The sequence below is a fragment of the Antechinus flavipes genome, chromosome 3 (assembly GCF_016432865.1).
Source record: "Antechinus flavipes isolate AdamAnt ecotype Samford, QLD, Australia chromosome 3, AdamAnt_v2, whole genome shotgun sequence".
Lineage (NCBI taxonomy): Eukaryota > Metazoa > Chordata > Mammalia > Dasyuromorphia > Dasyuridae > Antechinus > Antechinus flavipes.
In genome coordinates this window covers 64,076,578-64,090,042 of record NC_067400.1, presented here as the reverse complement: position 1 = coordinate 64,090,042, position 13,465 = coordinate 64,076,578, and the positions used below count along the sequence as shown (strand labels likewise).

At 45.8% G+C, this 13,465-nt stretch overlaps 1 protein-coding gene across 2 annotated transcripts in view; it reads right to left on the bottom strand.

The window, feature by feature from the left end:
• Positions 1 to 7,928: 7,928 nt before the first annotated feature.
• Positions 7,929 to 13,465, bottom strand: part of NHEJ1 (non-homologous end joining factor 1) — a 102,978-nt gene continuing 97,441 nt past the window's right edge. For both annotated transcript variants that reach the window (XM_051983525.1, XM_051983526.1), the window contains 3 exons: positions 9,451 to 9,568; positions 8,857 to 8,972; positions 7,929 to 8,336 (listed from right to left, as the gene is read on the bottom strand). In XM_051983525.1, coding sequence (XP_051839485.1) covers positions 8,262 to 8,336; positions 8,857 to 8,972; positions 9,451 to 9,568 — 309 coding nt within the window. In that variant the 3' untranslated portion in view covers positions 7,929 to 8,261. The remainder of the gene's footprint in view (positions 8,337 to 8,856; positions 8,973 to 9,450; positions 9,569 to 13,465) is intronic.

Genomic DNA, 13,465 nt, shown 5'->3' with positions numbered 1-13,465 from the left:
TCAAGGGACCCAGTCTGGGAAGCTCTTTAAGGAATTTACAATTTAGTTTAAAGAACCAAACGTGGGCCATCCACAAAACAATGATAAAACACATAAAGAGCAAGATGGTAAGAATGGATTCTTTGTACAAATACCTGAAAGGCAGCAGGGCACTGTGGCTGGAGGATGGGCTTGCTGTTAGAAAGACCCCTCTCTGTTCCTATACTGCCTCTGACAAGTGCTGGCTATGGGATCATGGGCAAGATTTTTCCTCAGTGGAGTGAATCTCCACACTGACAAATCACAGATGTAATCAATATGTACTGTACACAGATTTGTAATGATCTCTATACTGTACAGGTATAAATACTAAGGTATATTTACACACATGCTGGATCTAAGGTGACTGGGATTTAAAGAGTGAATGGACCACAGAGATACTGCTAGTTCTATGAAGAGATTTGAAGATTATAACCAGCATGGAATAGCAAAAGGGATGGGGGATGGGGTTGGAATGGTCTGAACAAAGGGACCGAGGTGGAAGCAAAACTTATGCATGCAGGACAGAGATACCTCTGGAGGAAAATGAAGCATTAGCAGAGTCCCAAAGGTCACACGGGTCAGTCTGGTGAGTGGCTCTTTAATATAATGCAAGGTTTACACAAGGTTTTAATGGTTTACAAAGTATTTTACATAGGTTTCAGAGACAATGTAAATATCACTATTCCCATTTTATAGATGAGGAAGCTGAGGTCCAAAAAGATTAAGTGAACTAAGATCACAGAGCTAATAAGTGGCAAAATAGGGTTTTAAATCTCAGGCCTTCTGACTCCTTCCAAATCCACTGATATCTTTACCCTACCGTTGCCCTCCTTTTGGAAGGAAGCATGATGCTGATGATTGCTCAAGGCAGTCTCAATCTCTTTCCGCAACTGGATAGGATCATTCTGATACCCTGATACCTACCTGTTCCTGATCTGATGGTTTATCTACTATGAACAGATCAGTTCTGGATAAAATTGGAGCACCTTTTTGAGATATTCAAAATCAAATAAAAAATCAAAATACTAAGAAAGATGACTATTACAACTATATATATATATATACATATATATATCTCAAAGAGGTACTTTGAATATATACATATATATATGGAGTACCTCTGAGATATTCAAAATCAAATGAAATATCCAAACACAAAGAAAGGCAACTATTACAAATTTTATTTATGCATATACGTACACATATGCATATATGTTAATTATAATTATAATAAACTTTCTTACTGTCTTGACATTTCATTTTGAATGTTTCAAAATGGTTCTCCAGTTTTGGCAAGAACTATATATGTGTGCGTGTGTGTGTGTGTGTGTGTGTGTGTGTGTAAGTATATATGTATATATAGCTTTAAATAAAAACATCATTTTTATTTATGTGACTTGCCATAAACATCAGACACTAACAATGAACCCATGAGAAAGCACCTGTGAATATCTAGCTTCAAGACCTTTGACTTGGTGATTTAGAAAAGCACAACTAGTTCCCATTTGAGTAGAGAGTTTATTCTGCTTATCTCAAGTCAGAGCTAAAAGTCCTAATAATTCCAGATAGCTCTAAATGTGTCTGTACACTTTGAGTAGGACTCATTTGACCATCTGCAAATTTGCACATGTGCATATTTCTGCATGTGGGTTGTAACAAATTTAATGGGCCCCATCTTCCCCAGGACTCAGGTCTCCTCTCTGGGAATGTTAAATGGTTAGGGAATCAGATGAACTCTTCTAGGCAACTAGGAGGCTAGTAATTAAACAATGGGGAAAAAGAAGGGCTGACTTTTACAAATTACACCTCAGGTGGCACCCATTTCATGAAGCCTCCTCACTAGCTGTTGGTATTTCCTTCCATCTCAATTTTCCTTTTACAGTTTGTATTCTATCTCAGTAGAATTTAATCTTCAAAATGGCAGAAATTGTTCTTGTCTTTGTGCCTAGATGGAGTAGGAATTTTATAAAAGTTTGTTCAATTAAATTCAGCCATTTATTGCAATTCCCTTCTACTGACCCAACCCAATCTCTTGCTTAAGACTATTCCATTTGCATTTCAAATTTTAAATCTAGTTGTACCAGATTTAGTCAATTTAGCTTCTTATACCCCTTCCTAGATACTTCTATTCTCCTGAGCACCTTTTATCTTGGCCCTTCTTCCCACTGAAGATTTCCCAAAAGCTGAGCTTATTAAATTGGGTTTTGTTGAAATCAGCTTTCTTTTTTTTGCTGGGATTCTTATTTCGTTTATTTGGAATTTCTATCACTTTTTAGTCATTTTTAGTCATTTTAACTAAACTTTAACTAAAGCATACACCTACCTCCTTTCCCCAATCTCACCCCAATCCCCAATCAAACCTAGAAGCATTTTATGTTTCTTTGGGCCTCCTGCCCAGCCCTGATTCAATCACTTTATTGGAGGTGAAAAAATAGTCTTAGGTAGACAATCTAGACAATGGGCAAACATTGAATTGCATTTGGCGGTTTTTTGACCTATATTCTTTATATTCTAAAAATACAGGTTTATTTTTATTTTCAATTACACACATGTAGCTGGGGCATGCATTTTTTCCTTTTCTTTCGTCACTGTATTGGTCAGCTTGGTTGACATTTCCAGTAGCAACTATCCATGTAAAATTCTTCTTGTTTATGTGATGGCAATGTTTATAGTTAGGTCCACCAGACAGCCATATGTATTTTCTGTCCCTTAGAAGAATTCTGCAGACACTTTCTCTATCTTTTCCTTTGGGCTCAAGGTCTAAAATAGACATTGCATAGATATATTAGTTCTTTCCCTTCCCCCCCCCTATAATCCATTTGCATTTTTAATTTATACACAATTCCAATTAAATAACTTTTCTTTTATCTCTTTCTGGACACGGATAATCTTGATTCCAACATTTTTTTTATTTCTTAATTTTAAAAGTACATCTTCAAATCTATGGTAGAAAGATAAGACCACCTGCCATTTTTTCTATTTATCTTTCTTAAAGTGGTCTATACCTTTTGTCTTGATAGACTAATCATGCAAATTATCTTACCATCCTTGTTATATTTATTGTACTAATCAAGATAATGGGGACAGGTAAGTGCCACTTCATCACCACTGCTAGACAAATATTTCCAAGTGCATGCCCTAATCATCTTGGGTAACCATAATTTCACCTTTATGTTTATGCAGATTGTATTAGTATTACAATGAACTAGAAAAATCATTACTAGCCTGGAGTTTTTGGACTGGCGGATCTCTTCCTCTGCCCTGGAAGTTTCTTGGCAGTATAATGAATAAAATGAGCATTCTTTCCTTCTTGGCTGATATCAGTCTTAACTTAGTAAGTGACCATTTGTAATGCTGTTATACTATGGTCATATTTTAGTGAAAATCTCTCGCCCTCCCCGATTATTTGCCATTTTCTTTACACAACAATCTGCCCCCTCACATCCAAAAACCTAGAGGCTTCCCTCTTCCTTCTCCTCGTCCGAAAAGCAGTGTTGTTACAGTGGAACCCATTCTGCCCATGCTGTGCCTCGGTTTCTCCACTCTCTTGTTCTAGCTCCGACATCTGAGTGCATACTAGGTTCTAGCTTGCCTGCCAGTGCCCTCTATTACAAACAGGCTTTTCTATCCCTTCTCAAGCTCCACCTCGTTTCACCCTACCAAGTGTGGTAGAAGAAAAGCAGCTTGGGGTGCCAGCCAGCAAGATTATCTCTGCCTTAGTCTGTTCACCCCTCTCCAGTCACTCATTTCTGACCGGCTGTCGATCCTATCAGGGGTCCATAAAGCTAGGAGGACTCTGGCCCAGAAGAGGGGGGTAGGGGTTAGGCAAACAGGCCAGGGAGGCAACTGGTTGAAATTTAACCACAATATTCTTGGTCTCTATTGTTTTGAGTGAGGCCCAATATTTCCACAGCAGGATTATAGGATCTGATTAACCATGTTAGACAACAATGCCGAGCTGGGATGGGCTTCCCCTTCCAGCTGCCAATATGAAAAAGTAAATACAACACCCAGATTTCAGCAAGGAGGCCTCGGCAGCCCCTAGGTTCTACTCCCCGTTTCTGACCCTATTACTTTGGCCCCAGAGTGAGTGAAGGGTGAGCCCCTGGCTTGAGAGCCAAGTAACTTGAGTGCAGTCGTCCAAGATAAGCCCACGGCTGCTTGCTCCCCACTCCTGCAGGCTCCCCAGGCCCCAAGGCCCATAGTGCTGGGTAGGTACTTCCAGACCAGCCATCAATTGGAGGAATGCAGGAGTATGGAGCAGGCGGCTACTACCCCTGGAACTGCCTCTAGGTTCATGGCTGGGGAGAAGGGTGACTTCACAAGGAAGGAAGCATCCCTGACAAAGGCAGCTCTCCAGGTTTTCTGGGAGGCAAGAATCTCTGATCAAGAACCATTGCTCTTTGACTCTGATTACCTGGTGGGCACTTTCTGCTTCATCTCAGGGGTGAAGTCTCCTGGGTCTCCTCACCTGTTGGAGGAGCGTCATACAACAGTGTCTTAGAGGGGCTTCTTCAGAGCTGGAGAGAACCCCCTAGAGACGGCTATCTCACCCCCCCCTTTTTTAACTGTTCCCAACCCCCGGCCCAGCACCTGTGAGACAGTGACCACTTTGTATGTTTGTGGGCAAGGATGGCCAGCTGCTGACTCGTCTGACTCGCTCTTAAAACTTCAGCTTTTCCATCAGTAAAATAAAACAACCCCTCTCGGGCAGAGCTGACAGAAAGATGTGCGTTTTGTCCTCACCAGTCTGAATCTAGAATTATCCATCCCAACACTGACCCATTAGACTGGAAACTGCGCTATAAATTTGAGTGGGAAGTTCACCTTTCCGCACCAACAGAACTGCGAGAGCTCGGGCTCCCGGGCAGGCCTGACGGGAGGATGGGCTAATTTTATCCTTCCCAGTTACCCTCTAGAATGAACCATTTCACACCGACCCACTAGCCTGGAAACTGCTCTAAGTCCCAGCTGGGTTCTCCAGACCCAGCAGCAGGTGCGCAGCCGGTTGAACTTGCAGGCAGAGGAGCAGGGTCTGAAGGGGCCGCCCGGTGCTAAGCACCGAGGGGCAAGCGAGGCACAGACTCTGGGCTCTAAGGTGGCCCGTGTTCACTGTCCCGGGTACGGGAGGGCCCGCCGGTGCTGGGGAGGGAAGGGGGCAGAGGCAGCGCGCCCGACCGCGGGCTCAGGGCGAGTCGGGCCGGGACCCTCCGGGGGAGGCCACCAGGCGGATCAGTACCGGGCCGGGCCGGCCCCCGGGGAGTGAATGCAGACGCGGGGGTCCTAGGCCCAGCAGAGTGTAAGGACTTGGAAAAGGAAGCGGCCCCCGGAGGGCTGGGCGGCTGCTCCGGCTCCGGGCTCTGCCCCCGGGCTTGCTGCGGGGATGCCGTGGGTGCGACGGCCGGGCCTGGCCGCGCCTGTGGAGGCCCCACTCCCGGGTGGGACCTGGGGGGGCCTCGGGGGAACTTTTCCCGATTCCGCCCCAGGGCTGCGGCTGGGAAAGAAGCCGCTCCGGGCCCGATGCGCCGGCTGCCGAGGCCGGAGGGGAATGGGCGCCGAGGGGGAGTCCTGCAGGCCTCGGCCGGCGTCCCGGCGGCGCAGGAGATGCCCTGGAAGCTCTCTGCAGGAATTGTGCCGCGAGCCGCGGAGCCGGCCTGGGGGAGGGGCGGCCCGCAGCCGGGCCTGCAGAACAGGTGGCGCTATTTCCCTACTTTTAGGTCCGGCCCGGGCAGCCACTTCCTCGAGGTCTCCAGTCCTGCTCCTGCTTTGCTGGCTTGCTCATGTAAACCACCTTGTATTATTTTTTTTTCTAAAAATACTCCAAAGCAATTGAAAGAGTCCCTTCTCCCACCACCGGCCCCAGCCTCAGCCCCGGCCCCGGGGAAAGGGCGGGTGGGCGGGGAGGTGGGCCGCTGCTTTATTAAACACAGGGAAAACTAATATTTACGGAATAAAATTTATGGAGCAGCCACTAGAATTCGACCCTTTTATGTGCCTGTAGAGCTGGGGTGGAGGCTGGGCCAGGCCAGGGCCCTGGGGGAGGGGCCGGTGCAAGGGCAGGGCCTGAGAAAGGCCTGGCTGGGCCAATCTCTCCAGTTAGGGATTCCCTGGGTTCGCCCTGGGGGGGCCACTCTCTGCCACCACCTTTATCTGGTCGTCTAAACGAAAAAGTTCCTGAAACGGGCCCCTGGAATGGTGGGCGGGAGGTGGGGCCCTGGGGCAGCAGCCCCTCAAAAATGAATGGCTGAGAGACCACCGAGCCCCTTGCTGGGGATTCCTCCCCGGTTCCCATGCGGCCCAGTGCCCGACACTCGCTGAAACCAAGCTCTGGATCCTGAAGAAAGTATCTGGAGAACCAACAGAGCCACTTGGTAACAGGTTCTCTTAATGTTGGCCTGGGAGGCTAGAGAGGGGAGGAGCCCAGCAGACCAGCGAGGGGGCCCAGGGGAAGAATCTACATCCCCAGGGGGGTCTGGGGCTCTCTAGTGAAAGCTGGGAATCACCTAGAAAAGGAGCAGACAGAGAAGAACAACCTCAGCCGGGAAAAAAATCACCAATCCAGCCCCAGCAGGATCTTCTCTTGGACTAAGTCCTAAAGACTCGTGCCCTTGGCTCCTTTTCTCAGCATCAGGAGAAGCTGTGTGCCCTGCCTCTGTAGGGGAATGGGGCAAAAATGTAGAGCTCCATTCAACCCTAAGGTGCTAATCGAGCTCCTTTCCCCAGAAGCTGGCTAAGCGATTTTATACACACACACACACCACACTGTGCTCACCTTGGGTCTTTGGGTCGAGGATCCAGTCCCTGCTGACATCTCAAGCCATCTCGGGGACCACTCTGCTGCTTCCTAATGCTGCACCTTGTCTAGGTTTTGCGGAAGACGCTTTACCTAGAGAATAGGAGGCTAGGAAGGACACAGAGACTCCAGGCCTTTCCTGTGGCTTTGTCTGGCACAGAAGGATCCTGTTAGGGCATTTACACACCCCAATTTGTTATCTTTGCCTTGAAACAAGATAGGAAGATGGACAGAATCGAGAAAAAGGAAATTGCAATCTGTGATGTTTTGTGTCAACTATAGGAAAAGTGACTCCAGATGAAAGGCAAGGTTTCATTTAAGTCACAGGAAAAAAAAAAAAAAAACAAAACTAAAGAGAACCTGATGAAAGTGTTGGGTATGAGAGACTACTGCCCATGAGGAGAAAGGTGGAGAGGGGAGAAGAGAAAACAAGTACTTCTTGACTTATGAAGAGATCAAAATCTGGGGAGCTTACTCAGATCACAGGAATAACTACAGGCTCTGTGAGTTTAGTGTAAATACAGAAGTAGATTAAAACTATCTTAAGATGGCATAGATCAATTGGAGAATGGCTGGGTGAATTGTGGTATATGAATGTTATGGAATATTATTGTTCTGTAAGAAATGACCAGCAGGATGAATACAGAGAGGACTGGCGAGACTTACATGAACTGATGCTAAGTGAAATGAGCAGAACCAGGAGATCATTATACACTTCGACAACGATATTGTATGAGGACATATTTTGATGGAAGTGGATTTCTTTGACAAAGAGACCTAACCAAGTTTCAATTGATAAATGACAGACATAAGCAGCTACACCCAAAGAACGAACACTGGGAAACAAATGTGAACTATCTGCATTTTTGTTTTTCTTCCCGGTTATTTATACCTTCTGAATCCAATTCTCCCTATGCAACAAGAGAACTGTTCGGTTCTGCAAACATATATTGTATCTAGGATATACTGCAACATATCCAACATATAAAGGACTGCTTGCCATCTAGGGGAGGGGGTGGAGGGAGGGAGGGGAAAAAAAATCGGAAAAGAAACGAGTGCAAGGGATAATGTCATTATAAAGTAATCATTAAATAAAAAAAAAAAAGATGGCACAGGAGGTTTTGGAAGCTTTTATTTTTGTTGTTGTGTTTCTAGTACATCCACCACAAATATATGCATACAAAGTCTAAAGAAGAGTCCTGTGGAAGAATGGGGTTCAATATTTTCCCAGGTCTGGGCTCTTCCTTAGGTCAGGAAACCTAGCATGTCACGAGTATACTGCGACTGAAGGTCTCTCCACTAACACAAACATTACAGCTGGACGCCAATCCAAGGCTCCAGCCTTGCCTGATTTTGTCCAAGGTCTGAGCTTTCACCTGAGAAGATCCTTTCAAGGCAATGCTGACAAAATTCTCCTCAACAGCCAAAGCATGTACGGGAGCTTGGTTCAACTAAAAAGTCCCTTTGGTTTTTTTCTCTTGACTTTGGAAAGATGAGGTCTCTGCATTGGAAGGGAAGTCTCCTAAAGAAGAATAAAACCCAAATTAAAGGAGAAACAATCTGCATCTTCCCTATCCCCTGGGTTTCCATACCGAGAGAGTTACAGGCAGGACACTTATTTCTTAGGGTCTTCTTACTTTTCCTTTCTCATCTTAAAATGAGCACCTAACTCTTTTAGGCTGAAAATATATGCTACTCTCTTAGAGATATGTGGAGAATAGGGGAGGAGGGAGCAAAAAAAGATAGAATCTCTTCTCTTCCCACTGGAACTGATCTTTAAAAGACCCAGACTAAGAGTAGAATATAAAGATAAAGGAACAATTACCTAAGTTATTGGGTAAGAAAAGAGTAAGGGTATTGGAGATGCATCTAGTATTCAAAGTCATGGTCCACATCTCTAAGTACTTAAAAGAAAAAGGTAACATGGTGGCAACTCCACTGGGGGCAAGAAGTAGGTTAATTCTCAGTGCTGATCTCCCAAACTCTTAAGTTTACTCTCAAAAATGCTCCCAAGTTTCCCTGATTTTTTTTTTTTTTTTTACCATATTCAAAGTCTCAGCTACAGACAGGGATGGTGCAGAGGACTGCTGTTCTGGCTGTGTCAATAGCCCACCATCAGTTTCATTGGATGAAGTTCCATCAGAGGCCTGAGAGTCTCCTGGAATTAAAGAGATGTGACAGAAGGTCAAGAAATCTCCCACCCATCAAGAGGGACAGGGACAAGTTCCTCATCATGAGCTGGTTAGAGTGATCGGTTCTAAATCCCAAACAACTCTCACAGATATTGCCAAGAGTCACATAGACTGAGCTAGTTGCTGGAAGGTTAGAGAAGCTTCAGTCCCAGACAAGCACTTTTGAGGTTGGGACTCAGTATCAATTGAGAAGCCACAAATCTCAGCTCTCTTCAAGCTTTCAAAAGTCCCAACTCCAGTCTCACAATCAGTATCCAGTTATGACAAATAAAGATGCTCAATAGGCAAATGGAGAACAAGAAATAAAGCTTTCTTGCTGCTATGTTATGGCTTGGAGCTCTGGCACCTCCAGGCATGTCCCAGAAGGATTGGATTCAACCCTAGATATCCAGAAGAGGAAGAGAATGCTCCCCCCCCCCCACACACACACCCTGAACTACTTACCTGAACCTTGTCTTTTTCTTCCTGCCTGGAATTTTTGTTTAGTTACTGCCACATAGAGATCTTGTAGCTTCATAGCAAAAGGTTTTCCATTCTCAATACTGCATGCCTCTGGCAGATTCTATGGGAGAAATAAAACCTTTGTCATTGACATGCACAGCAAGGAAGGACTTTGAAATTCTCTTTTCCACCATGGAACTGGCATCAACCCCCAAAAAAGACATCCCTACAGAAGGGAAGGTAAGAAGCTAGTCTGGTGTGGGACTAGAGCTTCAAACCCATTAGAACCCAACTATATGAAAGAATCCCACTTGGAACGCTTCCTTTGGCAGGAAATCTTTCATATTTCCCAATTCTTAATTCCATCTCATTTTCTCATGTTATATCCATGGGTTTCTAGTCTGGTCTAATTGATTTTCCCTGAGAGATCTGTTTAGGAGACCAAATTCTCCAATTCATCACTAAACAGATGATCATTTTAATCAAGTTCATATTCAATCTCTATGATGGAGAGAAAAGGTAAAAACTAACAGATATGAGTCTATGGCAAATGATGAGAGGTCAATCTTGGAACAATAGAGAAAGAAGGAATGTAGATTGTGAGGACGCAGATGTGGTGGAGGATGTGGGAGAAATGGATTGAGGCTGAAGGAAACAGAAAACATGAAATGAGGATTCAAGACAATGGACGAAAGAATCCTACAACATAAAGAAAAGCAGCATTTGGCTACGGAATCAAAAGAGTTGTACATAAATAAGTTCCAGGTCCACAACTTATTAGCTACATAACTAAGTGCCAGCAACAAATTCTCAGAATCTCTCAAACTCCACATTATCAACAGCTTCATTGTAAAGAAAGCTCTGTAACAATAACTTGTAGAGTGTTATGCAAGTGCCAGCTAATTATCACCATCCTCCTCTTCCTCCCCATCATCACCATCATATAATAGAATGGTAGTAGAGATACAGGTGAAAGCAAAAGGATATACAGAGCTTCTCTTCTTCCTGGATTAAGTAGGTGCTTTCTTGCTAAAATGCCTGGGTATCTCCTCAATACAACCCAACCTACCGATATTACAAGTAGCTCTAAATCCTTGGCAAGGCCCTAAGCTGTTCCCTCTACAGCTGTGCACACACATTGTGGCTCCCAGCCAAATTGCCAAAGCCCAAGGGGGCAGCCACACCAACTACCGTTTCACATGGGACTGAGAACAGAGACCCTGGCCTGGCCCACCAGTAATTATTGTGAGTATTCTCTCTGTGCTGGGGATAATTGATCCTGGAAACCAAGCCTAGGCACAGGAAGGAAGTGGAGAGCCGGGAGGCAAAGTGACCCTCCGTGCATCCCAAACTTAGCTCTATCTCTTGGAATTTATCCAACTTCCTTTTAGGGCAGAGGCAGTTTGAGGAACCTGGTATGAGATATTCCCAGGAAATGCAACATCATGCTCATCTCCATTCCCCAAATCCTACCCCACCCACCCACCCAAAGTCTGGCCCACTGTCCCTCCCACCAGGTAGGATTCTATCTGGTGGGTTTGGACTTTTCACTGCAGAAGCAGTTTTAAATGGCTGGAGTCTGAGATTAGGCAACAAGCCTAGAGTCCAAGCCGTGCTTCTGACCCAGACTCATGCTAAGAAGGAATAGCACTTCCCCTTGGCAGCCTGCCTCCAGGGGCCCTGGGAAATGCACTGAAATGGGGAAGGGGAATTCCTAGGTCATGCCTGTTTTAGACCTAAACACCCTCTTCCCCAGGCCAAGACCTCTGCCCCCTCCCTCCCACTTCCCCACAAAGGGGTACTCTATTCTGCAGCAAAAAGACTCTGTTATCTCAGAGGCCGCGGATTGGCCTCTACGCCTATCTCCATGGCTCTCCTCCGAACCTTTCAGTACCTACGGCCTCTGCCTCAGTCATTCCCATAAAGCTTCCTTAACATGGCCGTCCTGAGTAAACAAACAGGCCAGATAAAGCCTACCCAGTAAGAATAGTTGAGACCCTTGAGCCAGCGCTCCCTCTGCCCTCCTCTTAGAGCAAAGCAAATCCATAAAGCTGCTGGGGGCCTCAATAATCCTGTCTCAAAGGTTCCTGGGATGATCTTTACCCAGCCCCTGTGTTTGGCCTCGAAACCAAACGTCAGAGATGAAAGGCCACTGAAGCCGGGGTTGCCCTGGGCCAGAGTCCAAACCCATAACCTACATGCTAGCCCTCCCTCCTCCCCTTTTCTAAGGCTACTAGTTTAGTCCTACAATTGTTGCCTTGGGTTTTTTTCCCTTTTATGTTCCCCTTCTTTCCACTTGTCCTGAGGAAAGGAAGTCAGAGGTCTCTTTCAGAAGCTCAGTGTAGTCATACTTTAGAGCCATATGGATAAACTAACCATCCCCTATATTCCCACCCACCCCCTCCACATCACACACACGGGAATGTTGTCCTGGAAGCTCATGCCCAAGGTTATCCGGCTATGCCGCCGACAGGCCGGATGAGAAACTCCCCCTGGACAAGATGCCCCGGCAGCGTGGCCCTCCTTCAGGGGACACATATCCTAGCCAAGGGTGAGTGGGAGGAAGTCGTTCGTTCTGAGCATCACTGCCTAGCATCACCGACCCCTGAGACAGAGGCTAAAGAACAAGCGGGACAAAAGGTGAGAGTGGCAGCTTCAGCCCAGGAAAGGGAGACATTAACTTTCGAGGCAGGACAATAGCCGAGTCTGGCTGAGGCAGTCGGCACGGATCAAAGGGAGAATACTGGAGTCAGGATTCAGAGAAAAGCAAACAGCAGTGCCCCCTGCCTCGAGAATGACTGAGCAAGGAGCAAAGTGTACCAGTCACAATGCGGGTCACTGCCCAGGTGGGGAGGGGAAGGAAAGCGAGAAAGCGCCTCAGCTCAGTCCCGCGGCAGGGCCCTCACACCTGGGCTCATCGTCTTAGGGATGCCCCACTCCTCAGTTTTACACACCACTTCAGATCGGGCAGCTGCCAAATGAAGCCTACTTCCCCCGGTAACGTTCATATGGCCAAAGAGCAAACAATCCTTTTCTCCAGAATTCTCCTATCAGTTTCCTTCAGAATTTTCTAATTAGTTCTTATCTCCATAATTCACCTTGGATTTTTAATAGCTCTCACCACTTCAGGGTGAATCTCCAGCAGGCTTAATGAATGCTATTCCACACTCTCTGGTCTTTCCAGGACTCTGGACCCAGTTTTCTTGGAGAAAGGCTTTTAGAAAAACCAGACCCTGATATCCTACAGAATCTCTTACCTCCCCTTCTCTTCTACTATTCAGGTCTACCTAGCTCCCCAAGGGTTTCAGCTCCACTACTCCTCAGCAGACACTCCCATCTCCATTGATGTCCAGATTTATTTCTTGCAATGAGGACTTCCAAGGATCCCACCAAAAAGACTTCTGCTTTTAACAGATTAGATTAAAAATCACTACATTCAATTAGAAAATAACCAAAGAGGTAACTCTTCCTGCAAGTTACCTTCAGGATGTTGGGAAGGTATGACAAGAAGAACGGTGATGTAAAACCTGTCGTGTCATTTAACCATACTCCTAGGGAGAGTAATATTTCAAGCAGGAGAGACAAATAAAGAGGAAAAAAGATACGGATGGAGTTCTCCAGCTGAGAAACCCAGCTCAGTCTCAGCCTTGAACAGCTCCTCCCCAGCAATCTCTCCTTCTGTCCCTGTCTTGGCACAGCCCCCAAGGACCCAGCACAGCCAGTCACAACATCCAAAGAACCCCCATCATGTGACCTTGTCAAGGACAAGGGATGCCCTTCCCACTTTTTTCTGCTACAGGGTTAGAAAAATTCAATGAAAGCTGAGGGTGTAGACCTCCCTCATTCCTTCCTAAAAGAGTTAGGAGTTTCCTGCTTGAGGATAAAGACAATTTTCACCATGGCACTTGTCTTTACTCCAAGGAAAGAGAAGACAAATGATATTTTCGCACGTGTGCGTGCGTGTGTGTGTGTGTGTGTGGTTTCCTCAAAAGATTCTCTCAAACAGGAGTGGGGAAAA